The 26,062-nt window shown below is 44.8% G+C and overlaps 1 protein-coding gene across 2 annotated transcripts in view; it reads left to right on the plus strand.

Moving 5' to 3' along the window:
- Window positions 1-378: 378 nt before the first annotated feature.
- The window catches only part of GABBR1 (gamma-aminobutyric acid type B receptor subunit 1), a 122,826-nt gene continuing 97,142 nt past the window's right edge, over window positions 379-26,062 (plus strand). The window contains exons 1-4 of one of the 2 annotated variants that reach the window (XM_044306091.1): window positions 379-615; window positions 8,060-8,161; window positions 10,091-10,166; window positions 11,961-12,164. In XM_044306091.1, coding sequence (XP_044162026.1) covers window positions 8,147-8,161; window positions 10,091-10,166; window positions 11,961-12,164 — 295 coding nt within the window. In that variant the 5' untranslated portion in view covers window positions 379-615; window positions 8,060-8,146. The remainder of the gene's footprint in view (window positions 616-8,059; window positions 8,162-10,090; window positions 10,167-11,960; window positions 12,165-26,062) is intronic. The other variant, XM_044306092.1, reaches the window with a different exon arrangement.

Consider the following 26,062-nt stretch of genomic DNA (forward strand, 5'->3'; position numbering starts at 1 on the left):
TCCATATACACCTTTCTGTATACCCGTATTCTCCATATACACCTCTCTGTATACCCGTATTCTCCGTATACACCTCTCTGTATACCCATATTCTCCTCAGTTTTTCCTTATTCTTCTTTTACAGTGAAGCTGTCTTTGGTTTATTGGCATACAGTTCCTTCGCTCTCTTGGGCAGTCTCCATCTCCTCCATCCTAAGGATACTTGCAGCTGCTTTTCTCTTGCGGTCTCTCCATGTCCCTCTGTCTCTTTGTGGCTCTGTCTGTCTCTCTCAGGGGGAGGCTGATGTAAAGGGACAGGAGGAGGGGGAGGGAGAGGGAGGAGAGAAGGGAGGAGAGAGACAGACAGCTCTAGAGAAAGAGAGGGGGGAGGAGGAGGGAGGAGAAGGATGAGACAGCCAGAGAGCTTGAGACAGCCCGTCTGCTGAGCCATCGCATGGAGGAGGCCTGACATAGACCGCAGGTGACAGCCACCTACCATGAGGCCAAGCTCCGACTCACGTACATAAAGAGACGGTGACAGCGGGCGAGGGACTGAAGAGACTGCAACTTCCTCAGGCTACAGAAAGAGACAGCATCTTCCCGGGGCGACTGCTGGAGCATCCACACCCAGAGCAGGTAGACTGTCTATATGTATATACTATATATCCCTTACACATATATATGTACACACTGTATATGCTACACACACAATAAACACATTACACACTACGCGTATACTACATGACCTGTATACACACTGTATATATCACCTACCAGAATATACTACATGACCTGTATACACACTGTATATATCACCTACCAGAATATACTACATGACCTGTATACACACTGTATATATCACCTACACAGAATATACTACATGACCTGTATACACACTGTATATATCACCTACACAGAATATACTACATGACCTGTATACACAATGTATATATCACCTACACAGCATATACTACATGACCTGTATACACAATGTATATATCACCTACACAGCATATACTACATGACCTGTATACACACTGTATACATCGCCTACACAGCATATACTACATGACCTGTATACACACTCTATACATCGCCTACACAGCATATACTACATGACTTGTATACACACTCTATACATCGCCTACACAGCATATACTACATGACCTGTATACACGCTGTATACATCGCCTACACAGCATATACTACATGACCTGTATACACACTCTATACATCGCCTACACAGCATATACTACATGACCTGTATACACACTGTATACATCGCCTACACAGCATATACTACATGACCTGTATACACACTGTATACATCGCCTACACAGCATATACTACATGACCTGTATACACACTGTATACATCGCCTACACAGCATATACTACATGACCTGTATACACACTGTATACATCGCCTACACAGCATATACTACATGACCTGTATACACACTGTATACATCGCCGACACAGCATATACTACATGACCTGTATACATCGCCTACACAGCATATACTACATGACCTGTATACACACTGTATACATCGCCTACACAGCATATACTACATGACCTGTATACACATGGGAGAAAACAGAACATTTTGAAATCTTATTACCTGTCACCACTAGAACACCCTGCTTATCCATGTCTATAATATAATAGACAGGAGAAAACACAGGAGAGGTGAGAACTGATTATCAATCAGCACTAGAACACCCTGTGTATCATTGTTTATAGTATGAGGAGAGAGGAGAACACAAGAGATGCAAGAACTGATTATCTATCATCACTACAATACTCTGCTTATCACTGTTTATAGTATAATGACAGGAGAGGTGAGAACTAATTATCTATCATCACTAGAACACCATGCTTATCACTGATTATAGTATAAGGGACAGGAGAGAACACAAAAGAGGTGAGAGCTGATTATCTATCATCACTAGATCACCCTGCTTATCACTAATATTAGTATAATGGACAGGAGAGAACACAGCAGAGGTAAGAACTGATTATCGCCACTAGAACACCATGCTTATCACTGATTATAGCATAAGGACAGGAGAGAAAACAGGAGAGGTGAGAACTGATTATCACCACTAGAACACCCTGTTTATCACTGATTATAGTATAAGGAACAGGAGAGAACACAGGAGGGGTAACAACTGATTATCTATCGCCACTAGAACACCCTGCTTATTACAGATTATAGTATAAGGACAGGAGAGAACACAGGAGAGGTGAGAACTGATTATCACCGCTAGAACACCCTGCTTATCACTGATTATAGTATAAGGAGAGGTGAGAAATGATTATCTATCATCACTAGATCACCCTGCTTATCACTGATTATAGTATAAGGGACAGGAGAGAACACAGGAGAGGTGAGAACTAATTATCTATCATCGCTATATCACCCTGCTTATCACTGATTATAGTATAAGGGACAGGAGAGAACACAGGAGAGGTGAGAACTGATTATCTATCATCACTAGATCACCCTGCTTATCACTGATTATAGTATAAGGGACAGGAGAGAACACAGGAGAGGTAAGAACGGATTATCTATTATCACTAGAACACCTTGCTTATCATTTTTTTTTTATAAATAAGGGTCTTAACTTGATAGCACATAATTTTTTTTATCATTAACATTTCTAAAATTTTGTACATTTAAATGAAAGTTAATAAATGAATTATACAATTTTAATAACAGATAATATTCTTTTAGACTACAGTTGTAGTGGGTACATTTCTACCGACTGACTCCACCCAAACAAGCTTTGGCCCAACTAAATGACTCTGACTCCAACTCCAGAGCCTTGTTGAATACACTCTATATACATCTGTAGAGCATATACTACAGTTACACATACAGTATACTACATCTTCTGTGTACACATTGTATACGTCATCTAAAAATCATATACATCTCTTGTATACCCACAGTATATGTTATCTTCAGATCATACATTGCATCTCCTGTATACACACTGTATATGTCACCTACATATCATATCCTACATCTCCAGTATACACACAGTATACGTCTGTAGAGCATATACAACAGTTACACATATACTATATAGGGTATATAGACACTGTATAGAAGGACAATATACTAGGTGTTGATTTGTGTACATTATATAAAGATGTACAGTGCTGCACAAATGTTTTAGGTGTGAAAAAAATGCTGCAAACTAATGGGGTCATTTATGAAACTGGTGTAAAGTAGAACTGGCTTAGTCGCCCATAGCAACCAATCAGATTCCACGTTTCATTTTGGACAGCTCCTTTGGAAAATGAAAGGTGGAATCTGATTGGTTGCTATGGGCGACTAAACCAGTTCTACTTTACACCAGTTTGATAAATGACCCCATAAGAATGTTTTAAAAAATAGAAGTGTTAATACTTTCTTTTTATCAACATACAAAGGGAATTAACAAAATAAAAAAATAACTAAACTAAACTAAAACTGAACTAAATCCAATCAATATTTGGTGTGACCGCCCTTCGTCTTCAGCACCAGTTCTTCTAGTTACACTTGTACACAGTTTTTGAAAGAACTCAGCAGGGAGGTTTTTCCAAACATCTTGGAGGACTAAGCCCAGATCTTCTGTGGATGTAGGCTTGCTCAGATCTTGTCTCTTCATGTAATCCCAGATAGACTGGATGATGCTGAGATCAGGCCACATCTTTACTTCCAGGGCTCCTTGCTCTTCTTTATGCTGAAGATAGTTCTTAATGACATTGACTGTATGTTTGGGGTCGTTATCCTGCTGGAGAAAACACTTGGAGACATTCAGACGCCTCCTTGATGGTATCGTATGATAGCTAAAGATCTGCCTGTATTTCTCAGCATTTGCTGAAAATTTACCGCAGTAGATGAAAGACACATCTTGCTTCCTTCCCTTAAAAATCAGATGTCCATTAATTCTGACTAAATCCCCAACTCCATTTGGTGAAATGGAGCCTCAAACTTTCAAGGGGCCTCCACCATCTTCACTGCTGCCTGTAGACCCTCAAATTGTTGTACCGCTCTCCGAGTCTTCTGTGAACACACTGGAGTCCCCACCCGCTGCCATTTTTCTGCACTCCAGTTCCCATGTTCTCGTGCATACTTGAGTAGCTTGGCCTTGTTTCCATGTTGGCTTTTTAGCTGCAATTCTTCCATGACCACTTCTGACCAGACTTCTCCAAACAGTAGATAGTTGACAGTTCTGAGCTGATGGCACTGGTAAACATCATCTTGTTTTTTAAGGAAAGTAAGCATGATGTGTCTTTTCATCTCTGCTAAAAAATTTAGCAAATGGATTTGATGATTTCGCCGGGATTAATAGTGCCCTCAAAGCGGAGAAATACAGTCAGATACTTACCTATCATGCAGTACCTGATTGATTCCAAATTTATTCTGCAGCAGGACAACAACCCCAAACATCCAGCTAATGTCATAAGAAGTTATCTTCACAGTAAACAAGGAGTCCTGGATGTGATTATTTGGCCTCCACAGAGCCCTGACCTCAGGATCATCAAGTCTGTTTGGGATTACATGAAGAGACCGAAAGATGTGAGCAAGCCTACATCCACAGAAGATCTGGGCTTAGTTCTCCAAGATGTTTGGAACAACTTCCCCGCCGAGGTCCTTCAAAAACTGTGTGCAAATGTACCTAGAAGAACTGATGCTGAAGGCCAAGGCCTCTCTCACACGAGCGTGACGGTTTGGCTCAGGATGCGTTCAGTTAAACTTGCACCATTTTGTTCAGTCAGTTTTGTCTGCGATTGCGTTCAGTTGTTAAGTTTTTTTCCACGTGGTGCAATGCATTTTGATGCGTTTTTTTACACGCGTGATAAAAAACGGAAGGTTTACTAACAACATCTCATAGCAACCATCAGTGAAAAACGCATTGCATCCGCACCTGCTTCTGGATACGATGCGTTTTTCACTGAAGCCCCATTCACTTCTATGGAGCCAGGGCTGCGTGAAAAACGCTGAATATAGAACATGCTGCGATTTTCACGCAACGCAGAACTGATGCGCAAAAAAAAAAAAAAATGCTCATGTATACAGACCCATTGAAATGAATGGGTCAGGATTCAGTGCGGGCGCAGAAAACTCGCTCGTGTGAAAGGGTCACACCAAATGTTGATTGGATTTAGATTTCTCTTTTCTTCATCCACTCTGCATTTTGTTAATTGGTGAGAAGAAGCTATCCTCCTATATACACAGGGACATATTTACTAATTTGCAGTGGATGCACCAAATGTATTGCCTCAAGATACAAGCCGCCCTGAGGCGATGAAGCCGGTGTAATATATCGTGCAGTTTGCTGATGACACAATTGATAGATGAACCCTCGTGCATACGTGATATAAAGAGGCTGTATATCTCCTGTATACACGCTGCATAGCCTTGTGCGCTTTCCCTTTATCCTGGACCGCTGTTCTCCAGCCTGTGGGTCTCCAGCTGCTGTCAGGATATGCTGGGAGTTGTAGTTTTGCATCAGGTTGGAGAACATTGTCCAACTAAATCTGCAACCCACCCAGCTAAGGCTACTTCCACACTTGTGGCAGAGTGATCCGGCAAGCAGTTCAGTCGCCGGAACTACGTGTTGGCTCCGGCAAAACGTATGCCAACTGATGGCCTTTGTAAGACTGATCAGGATCCTCATCAGTCTTAAAAATGCTTGATCAGTCAGAAAAATGCATTGAAATGCCGGATCCGTCTTTCCAGTGTCATCCGGCAAAACGGATCCGGCATTTATTTTTCTCACCTTTTTTTCGGTCTGCGCATGCACAGACCGGAAGGACGGATCCGGCGTTCAGGCAAGTCTTCTGTTTTTTTCGCTGAGATAAAACGGTAGCATGCTGCGGTTTTATCTTTTGCCTGATCAGTCAAAATGACTGAACTGAAGACATCCTGATGCATCCTAAACGGATTGCTCTCCATTCAAAATGCATGGGGATAAAACTGATCAGTTCTTTTCCGGTATAGAGCCCCTGTGACGGAACTCTATGCCGGAAAAGAAAAACGCTAGTGTGAAAGTAGCCTTAGGCTCCATTCACACGTCCGCAATGTGTTTTGCGGATACACGGAGACACGGATCCGCAAAACACGGAAAGCGGCAATGTGCGTTCCGCAATTTGCGGACCGCACATTGCCGACATAATAGAATATGCCTGTTCTTGTCCGCAATTGCGGACAAGAATAGGACATGTTCTATTTTTTTGCGGAAACGGAAGCACAGATGCGGAAGTGCGGATCCGCAAATGTGGATGCGGACAGCACATTCCGTCCCCATAGAGAATGAATGGGTCCGCACCCTTTCCGCTAAATTGCGGAAAGGATGCGGACCCATTTTGCGGACGTGTGAAGGGAGCCTTACAGAGTGCCAGAGCGGCTGAACATCTTAGACTCTGTTCACACTTGGGTTTAGCAGATTTAATGGTGAGATGATGGAGGCCATGACAGAACCCCTGTGCTATGACAGTGAGGTCCGTCCACCATCACTGGTGTTCATCATAGGACAGATCCAGCATGACGCAGATGTGACCAGAACCTTATCACATTGGTCCTCCATGGCTGATGGGCCCCACATCAGCTGCTGTTCTTGCTCCTATTACACCCAGGTCCCATCAGCATTGACACGAGGCAGGGCCCTGCATCCGGGGATATCGGGGTGCCTGGCTGTGCCCTATGTTTATGACGAGCTCCATCCAAACATACGTCCTCCACAGTAATAATGGGGGTGATGGTTCAGGAACTGGGACCTCCACCAGTCCTTGGAATAGTAAGGACTAGGATATACTCCTCGTTCCGAGCTGTTCCTTTGCTCGCGTCGTTCTGGAGAAAACCTTTACATTTCGGCTGTTAAAAAGTAAAGCTTTGATGTCCCTGAAATGTCCGGACATATATTGGATTTCCAGCCGTGATGCAACGTGAGACGTTTGCCCTTGTGGTTATATTTTCCATGGAGCTGAAAAAAATCGGATCTGAGAAGAAGAGAAGCATCTGGAGGATTACAGGAAATCCACTGCCATTTATGTCTCATTTCCATAATATTGTGATGGCTTCTATAGTTCTAGTTCTGCCACCATATACTCTTATAGAGCAAGGGTGCACTACAACCCCCAACATAACCTGACTACTGAACATTACATAATACAGTCCTATTATACTCTATACATAGAACACTACAACCCCCAATATGACCAGACCACTGAACATGACGTAATACAGTGCTATTATCATCTATACATAAAACACTACAACTCCTAACATCACCCGGCCACTGGACATGACATAATACAGTCCTAATATAGAACATTACAACCCCCAACATGACCTGACCATTGGACATGAAATAATAAGTCCTATTATACTCTATACATAGAGCACTACAACCCCCAACATAACCCGACCACTGGACATGGCATAATACAGTCCTGTTATACTCTATACATAGAGCACTACAACCCCCAACATAACCCGACCACTGGACATGGCATAATACAGTCCTTTTATACTCCATACATAGAACACTACAACCCCCAACATGGTCCAATCGCTGCATCTGACATAATACAGTCCTATTATACTCTATACTTAGAAGCCTACAACCAACTGTCTCGAATTTGCTGGGACTGTCTCTGATTTTCAGAGACAGTCTCGGCAAATTTGCGCTGCTTTGGGGCGAAAATGGGAAGGGTTAATGTGAACTATGTCCATAATAGGGTGTTTCTGGTGGGTTTGGGAAATTCCTGCAGGCGGGGCTTAAATGTCCCGATTTTACCATCTGAAATGTTGGTACGCATTCTCTATACAGGGAGAGTTATCAAAACTGGTGTAAAGTAGAACTGGCTTAGTTGCCCATAGCAACCAATCAGAATCCTCCTTTCATTTTCAAAAGGAGCTGTCAAAAATGAAAGGTGGAATCTGATTGGTTGCTATGGGCAACTAAGCCAGTTCTACTTTACACCAGTTTTGATAAATCTCCCTCTTAAATTTTTTTAACCATTTATAACCAGAAATACCTTGTGCCTTCCTTCCTCTGGTCATGTGATCTCTCCTCAGCTGCCGTATTGGATGATGCTCATCATGTGACGCGGACATCATTGTGAGCATGTGATTGAGGCTGCGGTACAGCACACGTCTTGCAGAATGAAGAAGACAGACGTGAGTACAACGCCAGAGTCACAGGCGCCTGACTGGAGTATTGGGGAGGAGGATGGGAGTCATGGTCGGCCTCAGGGGTGTACGACCTGTGTGGTCGCACGGTAATTTAGCCATTGTACAGCGCTGGTATCGGATTACTTTATGTGTGGGGCTGCTACATGTGAACTATGTGGTGGTATCTCAGCACTGTATAGTGGTATTCATGTGGGCATAGTGTGGTTTTTCTACCTCAGTATATTACTCTGCAGTGTACATGGTGGCGGCACTATTTGGTGTTATTTAGTCATTGTACAGCACAGGGATTAGATTATGTATGAAGTTTTTATTTGAGCACTGTATGGTGGTATTTATTTATGGGCATAGTGTGGCTTTTCTACAGTATATTACTTTGCAGTGTACATGGTGGCGGCACTATTTGGCATTGTTTTTATTGTACAGCACTGGGATAAGGCTATGTAGGGAGCTTTTATTTTGTCTCTGTATGTTGGTATTTGAGCACTATATGGTGGTATTTACTTAGTTTGGAAGTGCTACGGTATATTATTTTGCAGTGTACATGGTGGCGGCACTATTTAGCATTGTATTTTAGCCATTTACAGCACTGGTTGGAGATCACTTTATGTGTGGGGCTGCTACATGTGAACTGTGTGTTGGTATTTGAGCACTGTATGGTGGTATTCATGTGGGCATAGTGTGCTTCTACCTCAGTATATTACTCTGCAGTGTACATGGTGGCAGCACTATTTGGTGTTATTTAGTCATTGTACAGCACAGGGATTAGATTATGTATGAAGTCTTTATTTGAGCACTGTATTGTGGTATTTATTTATGGGCATAGTGTGGCCTTTCTACAGTATATAACTTTGCAGTGTACATGGTGGCGGCACTATTTGCCATTGTTATTTATTGTGCAGCACTGGGATAAGACTATGTATGGAGCTTATATTTAGTCATTGTACAGCACAGGGATTAGATTATGTATGAAGTCTTTATTTGAGCACTGTATGGTGGTATTTATTTATGGGCATAGTGTGGCCTTTCTACAGTATATAACTTTGCAGTGTACATGGTGGCGGCACTATTTAGCGCTGTTATTTAACAGAACTGGGATAAGACTATGTATGGAGCTTTTATTTGGTCTCTATATGTTTTTAAGCACCGTATGGTGGTATTCATATGGGCATAGTGTGGTCCTTCTACTGCAGTATATTATTGGTCATGGATCATGGTGGTGGCACTATTTAGTGTTATGTAGGGAGCTTTTACTTGGTCGCTCTATGTTGGTATTTGAGCACTGTATGGTGGTATTCATATGGGCATAGTGTGGTCCTTCTACTGCAGTATATTATTGGTCATGGATCATGGTGGTGGCACTATTTAGTGTTATGTAGGGAGCTTTTACTTGGTCGCTCTATGTTGGTATTTGAGCACTGTATGGTGGTATTTACTTAGTTTGGCAGTGTTACAGTATATTATTTTACAGTGCACGTGTTGTCGGCACTATTTGGCATTGTTACGTATGTAACATAGGGTACTGTTATTTGGGCGCCATCATGTATGATGCTGATAGCAGTCACTATATAATATTGTTCTATGTACATTGTATGTCAGGGCACCATATGGGGAGGGGCAGAGACAGACGGTACCGCACAGGACATCAGGTCAGCTATGGTTGCATCACACAAAAAGTTGCAAGCAATTGTGTGCCGCTCTGTGGGATGGGCATTATGCATAACACTACCGTGAACTAAAAGGGCATTCTGGACCATACAATGTGGTAATGTAGAAATCACCGTCTAACCCTCGTCTGACTGACTTTAGAGAATGGACGAGGCCTCCTCCACCGGGGTCTTCCTATATCTCGTCCTCCTTCTCCCGTTTCTCTTATGGTCACCTTCTTACTCTCCGTTTCCATCGCTTTGCTTTCAGATGTCTTGCAGTTTCCCTCTCCTCCTTGCTCTCTGGCTGTCTCCTGTCTATGGATCAGTGAATAACAGCACAACAGGTGAGATGGACACAGGACAAAACCTGGAGAATAGGCCTGGACAGTCAGGGTGGTGGAACCAGGGCTTGTCAGAATGTAGAGGAGGACCAGGGTATGATAGAGATGTCAGGATAAAGAGGAGGACTAGGGTATGGTAGAGATCTCTGAATGTAGATACATGAGGACCAGGATAAATATCTTAGCATATAGAGGAGGACCAGGGTATGGTAGAGATTTCTGAATGTAGATAGATGAGGACCAGTATACACAGATGTCAGGATATAGAGGAGGACCAGGGTATGGTAGAGATCTCTGAATGTAGATACATGAGGACCAGTATACAGAGATGTCAGCTTATAGATGAGGACCAGGGTCTGGTAGAGATGTCAGTATATAGATGAGGACCAGGGTCTGGTAGAGATGTCAGTATATAGATGAGGACCAGGGTACGGTAGAGATGTCAGGATATTGATGATGATCAGGATATGGTATAGATGTCAGGATATAGATGAGGACCAGGGTATGCTAGAGATTTCTGGATGTAGATAGATGAGGACCAGTACACAGAGATATCTGGAAATAGATGAGGACCAGGGTATGGTAGAGATGTCAGGATATAGATGAGGACCAGGGTACGGTAGAGATGTCAGGATATTGATGATGATCAGGGTATGGTAGAGATGTCAGGATATAGATGAGGACCAGGGTACGGAAGAGATGTCAGGATATTGATGATGATCAGGGTATGGTAGAGATGTCGGTATATAGATAAGGACCACGGTATGGTAGAGATGTCAGGTTATAGAGGAGGACCAGGGAATTGTAGAGATTTCTGGATGTAGATAGATGAGGACCAGTATACAGAGATGTCAGGATATAGAGGAGGACCAGGGTATGGTAGAGATTTCTGGATGTAGATAGATGAGGACCAGTATACAGAGATGTCAGGATATAGATGAGGACCAGGGTCTGGTAGAGATGTCAAGATATAGATGATATGGGTATGGTAGAAATGTCACTGTATAGATGAGGACCAGGGTATGGTAGAGATTTCTGGATGTAGATAGATGAGGACCAGTGTACAGAGATGTCAGGATATAGATGAGGACCAGGGTATGGTAGAGATTTCTGGATGTAGATAGATGAGGACCAGTGTACAGAGATGTCAGGATATAGATGAGGACCAGGGTATGGTAGAGATGTCAGGATATACATAAGGACCAAGTTATGGTAGAAATGTCAGGATATAGATGAGGACCAAGGGATGATAGAGCTGTCAGGATATGGAGGAGGACCAGGGTATAGTAGAGAGGTTAGGATATAGAGGAAGACCAGGGTATGGTAGAGATGTCAGGATATAGAGGAGGACCAGGGTATAGTAGAGATGTCAAGATATAGATGAGGACCAGAGTATAGTAGAGATGTCATGATATAGATGAGGACCAGGGTATGGTAGAGATTTATGGATTTAGATAGATGAGGACCAGAGTATAGTAGAGATGTCAGGTTATAGAGGAGGACCAGGGTATGGTAAAGATGTCAGAATATAGAGGAGGACCAGGGTATAGTAGAGATGTCAGGATATAGAGGAGGACCAGGGTATGGTAGAGATGTCAGGGTATAGTAGAGGTGTCAGTATATGGATGATGATCAGGATATGGTAGAGATGTCAGGATATTGATGAAGTTCAGGATATTGAGGAGGACCAGGGTATTGTAGAGATTTCTGAATGCAGATAGATGAGGACCAGTATACAGAGATGTCAGGATATAAATTTCTTGCGTTGTTTTAACACTTTGCTCTTCGTCTTTGCAGGCTGCCGTATCATACACCCACCGAGAGATGGGGGAATACGTTACAGGGGCCTGACCCTCTCTCAGGTAAAAGCTGTGGAATATCTCCCTCTGGATTATGAGATTGAATTTGTTTGCCGTGGGGAACGGGAGATTTCTGGGCCAAAAGTGCGCAAGTGCCAGCCGGACGGAACATGGACAGATATGGACAAACCTAGCCGCTGCCGTAAGTATCCGTCACCTGCTGACTTAAAACTGCACCTCCTGCCATTTACTGCACTTAAAGTGTAACTCCAGGGAAACACTGAAAATGCACTTCTTGCTCTCATTTACCCTGTTCTCCCACCCCTCAAGTCTTACTTCCCTTGGATCTTGTGCTATCAAGACAGTCAGGGCTTTTTGCCTCTGTTGTCTGGAGAGCATGACCCCCAAGAAGGAGTGTCCTGATGTTCATGCTTTTAAAGAGGACCTTTCACCACTCCAGACATGTCTGTTTTAATAGCTTCATGCATTCCCCATGTAATAACAATTCTGGAGCATCTATTCTTATGGTTCTATGTTGTGCGATTCTTCTATTATTTCTACTAGAAGTTATGAACAAATTGCTAGCAGTCTGCAGTAATGGTACAGAGGGTCGGTAACCAGTTGGGGGGTGTGCATGCACAGACTCACTCTATCCAATCAGTGCTGCCATTTTCAGACCTTGCAGGTACACACCTCCAACTTGTTACCGCCCCTCTGTACCCTTACTGCAGACTGCTAGCAATTCAGTCATAACTTCTAGTAGTAAACTATAAACCCAGGCCAGTACACAAAACTAATGGTGTTCCGGCACATAAGCCTCTTGCCATAAATTATCTTACATCACAAGAGGAATTGGAATAATTATTACATTAAAACTCTGCTTTTATTACCCTTAAAATAAAATAAGTAAAGGTAAATAATGGTCAAATGTGCTCAAAAGAAGGGTGAGAAAAAAAAACTAAATAATCATATAAAATAAGAAAAATTGTATAAATTATACCAGAAAGATACAAACGTCAAGATAGAATTTTGAAACGTGATGACATGTATCTATTGGATCATTATCCTTCTTAATAACAACATCCTAAGCTCCTTGCACACATCCGTGGAACACGGACCGTGAGACCGTGAGTGTCACGGAAGGTGTACAGAAAACTAGAAGACACAAAATGAAGATCCGACTGACTGGATCCAAAACTAAGGAACCAAAGGGAGAGCCCTGCAACAGACCTGGCTCTCTCCCTAACTACTCAGCCTATGCGAAAATCTCAATGGTAGATGATCGCATATCCTCGTACCTCGACTGTATAACACCTGAACACCCTATAATAGTCAGGGGACACAACCACCGGCTCCCCTACACTTGATACGGAGGGAGTCAGGGTCACCTGGGATCCAGCAAACAGGAAAACACAAATGAATGAACAAAACTTATCTGTAGAAGACTCAGTAGTAGCATCAGCATGCACACACTCCAGGAAGGAATATAAACCGCAAAGTGAAGCAGTCTGGGAAGGGATTTAAAGGGATGCAATCAGTGCAACTACATGACAGCTGAGAGAGGCTAACGAGATGAGAAAATGAAAGCAAAACAAAAGGAACCTCAAGGAGGAGGTTCTGAAGGACGTCTGTCAGAGCTTCTCAGATGTCTGGTGGTGACAGTACCCCTCATTCTACGAGTGGACTCTGGACACTCAGAGCCCACCTTCTCAGGATGGGACCTATGGAAAGCCCTGATGAGACGAGTGGCCTTAATGTCCGTCACTGGGACCCACATCCTCTCCTCAGGACCATAACCCTCCCAATGAACAAGGTACTGGAGAGAGCCGCGGACAACACGAGAATCCACAATCCTAGAGACCTGAAATTCAAGATTACCATCAACCACAATCGGAGGAGGAGGCAAAGACGAGGGTACAATGGGTTGGACATAAGGTTTTAATAAGGACTTATGAAAAACATTATGGATCTTCCAAGTCTGAGGAAGATCAAGACGGTAGGCAACAGGATTGATGACGGACAAGATTTTGTAAGGCCCAATAAACTTAGGACCCAACTTCCAGGAGGGAACCTTCAATTTGATATTCTTAGTAGACAACCACACCAGATCACCAACATTCAGGTCCGGACCAGGCACACGTCTCTTATCCGCCACACGCTTATATCTCTCACTCATGCTCTTTAGATTATCCTGAATCTTTTGCCAAATAGATGACAAAGACGAGGATAATCTGTCCTCATCAGGTAAACCAGAAGACCCCTCTCCAGAGAATGTCCCAAACTGCGGATGAAACCCATATGCACCAAAAAATGGTGACTTATCAGAGGACTCCTGACGACGGTTATTTAAAGCAAACTCAGCAAGGGACAAAAAAGAACACCAATCCTCTTGATTCTCCGCCACAAAACAGCGCAGATATGTCTCCAGATTCTGATTGACGCGCTCTGTCTGACCATTCGACTGCGGATGGAAAGCAGAAGAGAATGACAACCGAACCCCCAAGCTAGAACAGAAAGCCTTCCAGAATCTGGAAGCAAACTGTGTGCCCCTATCAGAGACTATGTCTGAAGGAATACCATGCAATTTGACAATGTGATCAATAAATGCCTGCGCCAGCGTCTTAGCATTGGGCAAGCCAGGAAAAGGAATGAAATGCATCATTTTGCTAAAACGGTCCACCACCACCAGAATCACAGTCTTCCCCGAGGAATGAGGCAGGTCCGTAATGAAGTCCATGGACAGATGTGTCCAAGGACCGGAAGGAATGGGTAACGGAAGGAGAGGACCTGATGGCCGTGAATGAGGGACTTTGGCACGAGCGCAGGTCTCGCAGGCTGCCACAAAACCCTCAACCGACTTACGAAGCGCCGGCCACCAGAATCTCCGAGCGATGAGATCCACTGTGGCTCTTGCCCCCGGGTGCCCAGCAAGGACAGTATCGTGGTGCTCCTTAAAAATCTTGTCTTAAAGCGAGAGTCACAAACAACCTCCCAGGAGGACAAAGATCAGGAGCCTCTGACTGGGCTACCTGAACCTCTGCCTCCAATTCAGGATAAAGAGCAGAGACCACCACACCTTCAGCCAAAATGGGACCCGGGTCTTCAAAATTCCCACCTCCCGGAAAACAACGTGACAGGGCATCCGCCTTCACATTCTTAACCCCAGGGCGGAACGTGACAACAAAATTAAACCTTGAAAAGAACAAAGACCATTTGGCCTGTCTCGGGTTCAGACGCTTGGCTGACTCCAAGTAGGCCAGATTCTTATGGTCAGTAAACACGGTAATAGGGTGTCTGGCTCCCTCTAGCCATTCCTCAAAAGCCAACTTGATGGCCAACAACTCCCTATCTCCCACATCGTAATTTCTCTCTGCGGAGGAGAGTTTCTTCGAGAAAAAGGCACACAGTCGCCATTTGGCAGGAGAGGGACCCTGAGACAAGACCGCACCCACACCCACCTCAGAAGCATCAACCTCAACTATGAAGGGTAGAGAAATATCAGGTTGTACCAAGATGGGAGCGGAAGCAAAACTCTCCTTGATATTAGAAAAGGCCTTACGCGCCTCTACCGACCAGGAGGAAAAATCTACCCCCTTTCTAGTCATATCAGTGAGTGGTTTAACAACAGAGGAATAATTCAAAATAAACTTCCTGTAATAATTGGCAAAACGCATCAGCGCCTTCTGATTCTCAGGAAGCTCCCACTCAAGCACAGCGCGGACCTTCTCGGGGTCCATGCGAAAACCAGAAGCGGAGAGAAGAAACCCCAGAAATTGAATTTCTGGAACCGCAAACAAACATTTTTCCAGTTTAGCGTATAATTTATTCTCCCGCAGAATGAGCAAGACCTGACGTAAGTGTTCCTTATGAGTTTTGAAATCAGGAGAAAAAAATCAAAATGTCATCTAGATACACTAATACAAATTTCCCCATTAAATGATAAAAAATGCTGTTCACAAAATGCTGAAAGACGGCTGGAGCATTCATCAAACCAAAAGGCATAACCAAATTCTCAAAATGGCCCTCAGGGGTATTGAAGGCCGTCTTCCATTCGTCTCACTCTCTGACCCTGACCAGGTTGTATGCCCCTCTTAGATCCAACTTGGAAAAAACTTTAGCCCCAACAATCTGGTTGAACAGGTCCGGGATCAGAGGAAGTGGATAAGGGTCACCAATTGTGATACTGTTCAGCTCCCTGAAATCCAGACAAGGTCTTAAAGAACCATCTTTTTTCTTAATAAAGAAAAAAACAGCGGCAACAGGTGACTTCGAGGGTCGTATGTGTCCCTTTCTCAGACTCTCAGAGATATAAGCACGCATAGCGATCCTCTCAGGTTGGGAAAGATTGTATAAACGAGATTTAGGCAGCTTGGCGTCTGGGGTGAGATTAATAGGGCAATCGTACTCGCTGTGCGGGGGCAAGTCCTGAACACCACTCTCAGAGAAGACATCCGAAAATTCAGAGAGAAAAGATGGTAGAGTCTTAGTAGCAACCTCAGAAACAGATGTCGTGAGGCAATTCTCTCTGCAAAAGTCACTCCAACCATTTATTTGCCTCGCTTGCCAATCAATGGTGGGGTTATGTTTAGTGAGCCAGGGTAGCCCCAACACTAGAGGAGTAGGCAACCCGCTTAGGACGAAACATGACACATCCTCAACATGAGTATCACTCACAATCAAACGGATATTGTGAACTATACCCTTTAACGATTTCTGAGAAAGTGGAACGGAATCAATAGCAAAAACAGGTATATCCTTTCCCAAAGTGCGCACCTGGAAACCATGAGTTATCGCAAAATGATTATCAATGAGATTGACAGCTGCTCCACTATCTACAAAAATCTCTCAAAAAATGTTCTTGCTCTCTAGCGCCACCCTGGCAGGTAGGACAAAACGGGAACTACAAGCAAACGGAAAACCTTCAATTTCCGCATCAACCTTGCCAATAGTAACAGATGGAACGTTTTTAGAGGATTTTTTTCTTTTTGTTACTTTATTACTCTCAAAAAACTGCCTGAATCTCCTAGAGGGACAAACATTTGCCAAATGATTTATACCCCCACAACAGAAACAAACCCTCCCATGCGAGCTGAATCCTCTATTGTCAGAGGCAATAAAACCCAGCTGCATGGGCTTCTGCTCAGAAGACGCTGACAGCGACTGAGACCCCTGTGCACTTAATGAGACAGCCGCACTGTCCTTGGACTGAGTATGACAGGAAGGGGACATCTCTCCTCTCTCTCTAAGACGCCTGTCAATACGAACGGCCCGAGACATGGCAGAGTCCAAGGAGGTAGGTCTCTCATGAAAGGCAAATGCATCTTTCAATCCCTCTGAAAGACCATGGCAAAATTGACTTCGGAGTGCAGCATCATTCCAACCAGTATCAGCTGCCCATCTCCGAAATTCTGAACAGTATATCTCTGCGGACTGTTTACCCTGGCATAAAAGACGTAGTCTAGACTCAGCCAGAGCAATACGATCCGGATCATCATATATCTGACCCAGGGCTAAAAAAAAATCATCCACTGTACGGAGGGGCCGTGCCCCCACCGGCAGCGAAAAGGCCCAGGACTGAGCGTTATCCCTGAGCAGAGAGATGATGATCCCCACCCTCCGCTCCTCATCACCAGAGGAATGGGGAAGTTGGCGAAAATGGAGTTTGCAAGCCTCTCTAAAACGAACAAAATTCTCACTACCCCCAGAGAACGTATCCGGGAGCGAGATCTTAGGCTCAGAACAAACTCCATGAACGCAAGCTGAACCGGTCACTTGAAACTGAGAAAGAGTCTTACGGAGATCAGCTACCTCCAATGAAAGACCCTGCATGTGTTCAGTCAAAAGTGAAACCGGATCCATGCTTAAGACGGTTTTGGCGGTTTATAATGTCACGGAAGGTGTACAGAAAACTAGAAGACACAAATTGAAGATCCGACTGACTGGATCCAAAACTAAGGAACCAAAGGGAGAGCCCTGCAACAGACCTGGCTCTCTCCCTAACTGCTCAGCCTATGCGAAAATCTTAATGGTAGATGATTGCATATCCTTGTACCTCGACTGAATAACACCTGAACACCCTATAATAGTGAGGGGACACGACCACCGGCTCCCTACACTTGATACGGAGGGAGTCAGGGTCACCTGGGATCCAGCAAACAGGAAAACACAAATGAATGAACAAAACTTATCTGTAGAAGACTCAGTAGTAGCATCAGCATGCACACACTCCAGGAAGGAATATAAACCGCAAAGTTATGCAGTATGGGAAGGGATTTAAAGGGATGCAATCAGTGCAACTACATGACAGCTGAGAGAGGCTAACGAGATGAGAAAATGAAAGCAAAACAAAAGGAACCTCAAGGAGGAGGTTCTGAAGGACGTCTGTCAGAGCTTCTCAGATGTCTGGTGGTGACAGTGAGATACCGGCCTGGATTCCTGCTGAGTGCAGAGCGCACGGCGTCATTGGTTGCTATAACGCTGTGCGCTTCGTGACGCCGCTGATGTACAGTAATACACTTCGTATGATCTATACGAGTGTATTACTGTACAGCAGCGGCGGCACGAACCGCACAGCGTCATAGCAACCAATGACGCTGTGCGCTCTGCACTCAGCAGGAATCCAGGCCGGTATCTCACGGTCCGTGTTCCATGGACGTGTGCATGAGGCTTTAGTGGTGGAGCGAGAACTCCTTAAATGTGCAGGTACTCTTCGGGGAAAAAACGAAATTACCCTCGAAAAAATGACCCTAAGTAAGTAGGGAATGGGGGCTAGTAGTCCCTACCTATCAAATACGGAGCACACGCCCCGATAGGGTCGACCCCGTCAGGAACATCTCCCTGGAGGGGGCGTATCCCTAAGCGTATCCCGCACTACTGTCCCAACATGACATGTTTCACGTTAGAACAGACTCATCAGGGGATTTTATGAGTGAAGAAAAACAAAACTTATAAAATATAAAACAATAAGGACAAAAAGTATATGATCTGGCTCAGTGCAGTAGAATGATTAGGTCTCCCTTGTTATCAGCTATGGATGACTGATAATAAAATACTGCTAAGAAATCATGAGCCAATGATAGGCTTACTATCAAGATGGAGCGGTGGGTGCTTGTTTTGTAAGCTCCAGTCACCTATCTTAAAGAGGGAGCATAGAAGACAATGGTCTTGGGTCCCCTATCTCAAAATGGGCACATGGGAGACAATGGTTTTTACCCTAAGGTCGGTGGCGAAGTGTCCCCATCGAGCCCTATCTCACCTCTTTAAGATAGGTGACTGGAGCTTACAAAACAAGCACCCACCGCTCCATCTTGATAGTAAGCCTATCATTGGCTCATGATTTTTTAGCAGTATTTTATTACTGCTCCCCACGAGTAATGGGTAGGGGCAACTATCTGGCCTGCCTTGGGTTCAGACGTTTAGCTGACTCCAGATAGGCCAGATTTTTGTGATCAGTAATTATCGTAGTGGGATGAATCGCTCCTTCTAACCAATGACGCCATTCCTCAAAAGCCAACTTAATGGCCAGCAGCTCTCTATTACCTACATCATAATTGCTTTCAGCAGAAGAGAGTTTTTTAGAGAAAATAAGCACATGGGCGACATTTGCTAGGAGAAGGACCCTGCGACAAGACTGCTCCAACCCATACCTCTGATGCGTCAACTTCCACAATTAATGGCTGTGAGACGTCCGGTTGCACCAGTATAAGAGCAGAAGCAAAACATTCCTTCACAGCTGAAAAGGCTTGTAATGCCTCATCAGACCAGACTGAGACATCCGCACCTTTATTAGTCATGTCTGTTAATGGTTTAGCAACAGTAGAGTAATTCAGGATAAATTTACGGTAGTAGTTGGTGAACCCCAAAGATCGCATGAGCACTTTTTAAATTTTCGGGTCGATCCCAGTCCAACACAGCACAGGCTTTTTCCGGATCCATACGAAAACCCGAAGATGAGAGTAGGTACCCCAGGAATTGCACTTCCGGAACCGCAAATACACACTTCTCTATCTTAACATACAATTTATTCTCTCTTAGGATCTTTAACACTTGTCTCATGTGATCCTGATGCTTCTCCATGTCGGGGAAATACATTAAAATATCACCCATATAAACCACCACAAACCTGCCCACCAAATGATGAAAGATGTGATTGATGAAATGTTGAAAAACCGCAGTGGCATTGTTCAACCCAAAAGGCATGACCAAATTCTCAAAATGACCTTCAGGGGTATTAAAGGCCGTCTTCCATTTGTCCCTTTCCTTGATCCTTACCAGATTATATGCCCCCATCAGATCCAATTTAGAGAACACCTTGGCGCCGACAGTATGATTTAACAAATCTGGGATCAAAGGAAGGGGATAAGGATCACAGACAGTAATACGATTAAGCTCACGGAAGTCCAAACATGGCCTAAGAGTTCCGTCTTCTTTTTTAACAACAAAGAACCCTGCAGCCACTGGTGATTTGGATGGTCTAATATGATCTTTAGCCAAGCTCTTGGTGATATACTCTTGCATAGCTACTCTTTCGGGTTCAGAAAGATTATACAACCGAGACTTGGGCAATCTAGCTCCGGGAATAAGGTTGACAGGGCAATCATACTCCTGATGTGGAGGCAATTCCTGGACTCCACTTTCAGAGAAGACTTCAGAAAAATCCAAAATAAAAGAAGGTACAACTTTAGTGGTTACAACAGAAAGTGACGTGCTAAGACAGCTGTCTATGCAAAAATCACTCCAATCAAGAATTTGTCTCGATGGTAGGGTTATGTATGGATAACTACGGTAAACCTAGCACCAGAGGAGCAGGCAGACCCTCCAGCACAAAACACACAAAACATGAAATGGATTCTTGATGAGAATCTCCCACTTTTAGGTGAATGTCCTGCACAATTTGTGACAAATACTTTTGTGAGAGTGGAACGGAATCAATCGCAAACACCAAAATATTTTTGTCTAATGCGCTTGTTGTCAAACCATGCATACGGATGAACTGGCTATCCACTAGGTTAACCCCTGCCCCACTGTTAATAAATACTTCAATTCCCACAGTTTTGGAGCCTAGTGCCACCTTTGCAGGCAGGAGAAATCAGGTACTACCGGTAAAAGACAAAAGTACATTATCAGATTCCCCACCCACACTACCAAGAATGAGAAGAGGACTAAACACATTGGTTCTTTTTCTCACTTTGACGTTTAACATAAGGACATACGTTAACAAGATGTCCCCCTTTACCACAGAAAAAGCAGAGTCTTTTCTTAACCCTAACGTTTTTATCACCAGGTCCAGAAGTGACTTCCCCTAACTGCATTGGCTCATCATCAGACATGAGCTCAAGTGCCTCCCTACCCAAAGTGTCGGAAGAGGCCGCTTCCCCATATGATAAATTCATAGCAATAGGACTCCACAGAACGCTCTCCCTGCCGTAAGCCACGCAACTTAGTCTCGGCCAGGGAGACCCGATCTGGGTCATTGTAGATAAGCTCCAGAGCTCTGAAAAAATTCATCTACCGACCGGAAGGATTGTGATCCGGTTGGCAACGAAAAAGCCCAAGACTGAGCATCACCTTTCAGTAACAAAATAATAATCCCCACTCTTTGACTCCCGTCACCAGAAGAGTTAGGACGTAGTCTAAAATATACTTTGCACAACTTCCTGAACCGAACAAAGTTGTCACTTTCCCCGGAAAACCTACCCGGGAGAGCGACCTTAGGTTCCGGGCAGGCCTGGTTCCTGCTGCTGGAAGCCGCCGCCTGTGGTCTCTGAAACTGCTATGCGGCCGTGCAGAGGTCAGCCACCTCAAAATACAATCCCTGCATATGACCGACCAGTGCAGAAACAGTATCCATCGCTGCACTGACACAAACAAAATGACATTTTTTTGGGCGGTTGATAATGTCACGAGTAATGGGGAGGGGAAAACACCAAATAACACAGAAGATATAAACCGGAGTCTAGGCCTCAAAGCTAAGGGAGAGGGATGTGACCTCCTAGGAATCCCTAGACCTCTCCCTGACTCTTGCCAGTATGCGTAGACCCTGAAGGTGGAAATACTCATAAACCGGAACCTAGGCCCTGAAGGCCCTAGGAATGGTGGCAGAGAATGAGACTACTGGTTCCTTCCCAGATGAAGGAACCAGCGTCTCCCTGAGGCCTAGACAACAACACACACAAGCGAACAACAAAATGCAAGACAAAATGCACTTAGCTTAAAGCAGAGTGGAGGAGCAGGAGATCCAAAGGAACAACACACCAGCTCAACCAACTCCAGCAGGAAATATCAACCGCATGGTAAGCAGTGAGAGTCAGAACTAAATAGGGCCTCAGTAATGACTACAAGCTGCACCTGACAAGAGGTGTGGTCATTACCAAACACAACACTGAAAGGAAAAAACTGAGAGACTGTCAGATACCCTCACGTGCCACCAGTCTCTCCGTTCTTCTCACCTCTGTCATGGGAGGGACCGTGACAATACCTGCACATTTAAGGAGTTCCCGCTCCACCACTAAGATGTTGTTATCAAGAAGGACAATGATCCAGTAGATACATGTCATCTCCCATACGTCTGATCTGGTAAGAATTTCAATTTGCCATCTAGACGCTTGTATCTTTCTGGTATATTTATACAATTTTTCTTTTTCTTTTTTCTGATTATTTTGCTTTATTTTCTCACCCTTCTTTTGAGCACATTTAACCATTATTCACCTTTACTTATTTTAGTTTAAGGGTAATAAAAGCAACGTTTTAATGTAATAATTATTCCAATTCCTCTTGTGATGTAAGATAATTTATAATAAGAGGCTTATTTGCTGGAACACCATTAGTTTTGTGTACTAACCTAGGTTTATAATTTACTACTAGAAGTTATGAATGAATTGCTAGCAGTCTGCAGTAAGGGTACAGAGGGGCGGTAACCAGTTGGGGGGAGTGTCCGTGCATAGTGTGAAAATGGCAGCACTGATTGGACAGAGCGAGTCTGTGCAGGTACACACCCCCAACTGGTTACCGCCCCTCTGTACCCTTACTGCAGACTGCTAGCAATTCATTCATAACTTCTAGAAGAAATAATAAAAGAACGGCACAACATAGAGACATAAAGAAGGGATCGCTCCCTCTGCTGGATAAGAAAGGGATCGCTCCCTCTGCTGGATAAAGAAGGGATCGCTCCCTCTGCTGGATAAGGAATGGATCGCTCCCTCTGCTGGATAAGGAAAGGATCGCTCCCTCTGCTGGATAATGAAGAGATCGCTCCCTCTGCTGGATAAAGAAGGGATCGCTCCCTCTGCTGGATAAGAAAGGGATCGCTCCCTCTGCTGGATAAGGAAGGGATCGCTCCCTCTGCTGGATAAGGAAGGGATCGCTCCCTCTGCTGGATAAGGAAGGGATCGCTCCCTCTGCTGGATAAGGAAGGTATCGCTCCCTCTGCTGGATAAAGAAGGGATCGCTCCCTCTGCTGGATAAGAAAGGGATCGCTCCCTCTGCTGGATAAAGAAGGGATCGCTCCCTCTGCTGGATAAGGAAGGGATCGCTCCCTCTGCTGGATAAGGAAAGGATCGCTCCCTCTGCTGGATAAGGAATGGATCGCTCCCTCTGCTGGATAAGGAATGGATCGCTCCCTCTGCTAGATAAGGAAGGGATCGCTCCCTCTGCTGGATAAGGAAGGGATCGCTCCCTCTGCTGGATAAGGAAGGGATCGCTCCCTCTGCTGGATAAGGAAGGGATCGCTCCCTCTGCTGGATAAGGAAAGGATCGCTCCCTCTGCTGGATAAGGAAGGGATCGCTCCCTCTGCTGGATAAGGAAGGGATCGCTCCCTCTGCTGGATAAGGAAGGGATCGCTCCCTCTGCTTGATAAGGAAGGGATCGCTCCCTCTGCTGGATAAGGAAGGGATCACTCCCTCTGCTGGATAAAAAAGGGATCGCTCCCTCTGCTGGATAAGGAAGGGATCGCTCCCTCTGCTGGATAAGGAAGGGATCGCTCCCTCTGCTGGATAAGGAAGGGATCACTCCCTCTGCTGGATAAGGAAGGGATCACTCCCTCTGCTGGATAAAAAAGGGATCGCTCCCTCTGCTGGATAAGGAAGGGATCGCTCCCTCTGCTTGATAAGGAAGGGATCGCTCCCTCTGCTGGATAAGGAAGGGATCACTCCCTCTGCTGGATAAGGAAGGGATCGCTCCCTCTGCTGGATAAGGAAGGGATCGCTCCCTCTGCTGGATAAGGAAGGGATCGCTCCCTCTGCTGGATAAGGAAGGGATCAATCCCTCTGCTGGATAAAAAAGGGATCGCTCCCTCTGCTGGATAAAAAAGGGATCGCTCCCTCTGCTGGATAAGGAAGGGATCGCTCCCTCTGCTGGATAAGGAAGGGATCGCTCCCTCTGCTGGATAAGGAATGGATCGCTCCCTCTGCTAGATAAGGAAGGGATCGCTCCCTCTTCTGGATAAGGAAGGGATCGCTCCCTCTTCTGGATAAGGAAGGGATCGCTCCTTCTGCTGGATAAGGAAGGGATCGCTCCCTCTGCTGGATAAGGAAGGGATCGCTCCCTCTGCTGGATAAGGAAGGGATCGCTCCCTCTGCTGGATAAGGAAGGGATCGCTCCCTCTGCTGGATAAGGAAGGGATCGCTCCCTCTGCTGGATAAGGAAGGGATCGCTCCCTCTGCTGGATAAGGAGTGACAGTATTTCTTACACATGCCTGGGCGGCTCACTTCCTGGAAATCTAAGCAGCGTGGGAACCTAGGTAAGAAGGACTTAAGGAGCATCTGTCACCAGATTGCTATTTTTTGCGTATTGTGGCACACCACCAAAAAGGGGCATTCTTGTCAAACTCGCCTTATTCTGTCTCATATTACAATAATGCATGAGATATAAATTAAACCTGCCGTCAAATCTGTGCGGAATTGGCCATTTCTCCCTTCTTCTCACAAGACCTGGCTGTAAGGCGACTGTCTGTAGCAGGAGCCCTCCCCCGCTGTCCCTCTGTTTTATGTCCAATGAGAGTACTTAGGCTACGCTCTGCCCTACGTGTCAGGAGTCACAAGAGGAAAGTCACGCCTGTAACCCCTATAGGGGTTTCATCCTTAAACTGCCTCCTGAGCTGTGATGGGGAGAGAGCGCCAGAAGAAAGACATGCCCCTTGAGAAAGGACACGCCCCTTGAGAAAGGACACTCTCCCTCCCTCGAGCTTCCAGCTTGATATAAATCTAGCCGAGCAATGAATGGGGAGATCTCTGGATCCATGTTCGGTACAGGGCTGGTTCTAGCTTTCTTAGAAAGAACTTATCATGTGCTATATGATGTCTGATTTTATTTTTTAGATTTAAATCAAACGTGAAATCAAAACCATTTGGGCAGGGGAGTGGGTAACGAGAACATATCTGTCCCTACCCTATCTATCCCTCATACTGTGCCCTGACCCCAGAGTCACACCTTGGTGGTAGGTGAACCCCGTGCTCGTACCTCACTGGCATGCCCTAAGGGCTCTTTCACACTTGCGTTCTTTTCTTCCGGCATAGAGTTCCGTCGTCGGGGCTCTATGCCGGAAGAATCCTGATCAGGATTATCCTAATCCGTTCAGGATGCATCAGGATGTCTTCAGTTCTGGAACTGAACGTTTTTTGGCCGGAGAAAATACCGCAGCATGCTGCGCTTTTTGCTCCGGCCAAAAAAACTGAAGACTTGCCGCAAGGCCGGATCCGGAATGAATGCCCATTGAAAGGCATTGATCCGTGTAATTCCGGCAAGTGGAGTACACGCCGGATCCGGACAACGCAAGTGTGAAAGAGGCCTAAGAGGTGATCTGAAATGTAAGTTATATATAGAAAATCAAAAAAATAATAAAACAAAGATGTCAATGATATATGACTAGTCCTTCCGCAGATAACACTGCCCTCCCGATCTGTGACATCAACATTCTGATCCAGATAACTCCGCCCCCCACTCTGTGACATCACCTGCTCTCTCCTTTTGTGACATCACCTGTCTTCCCTAGATAATCCTGACCCCTCATTCTATGACATCACCGACTCTGCAAAAAAATAACAAAATCCTCCTATGACATCACCAGCCATTCAGAATATGAGACTATTTGCTTTAGTTTCCA

Source organism: Bufo gargarizans, chromosome 9 (genome assembly GCF_014858855.1).
Source record: "Bufo gargarizans isolate SCDJY-AF-19 chromosome 9, ASM1485885v1, whole genome shotgun sequence".
NCBI classification, from domain to species: Eukaryota; Metazoa; Chordata; class Amphibia; order Anura; family Bufonidae; genus Bufo; species Bufo gargarizans.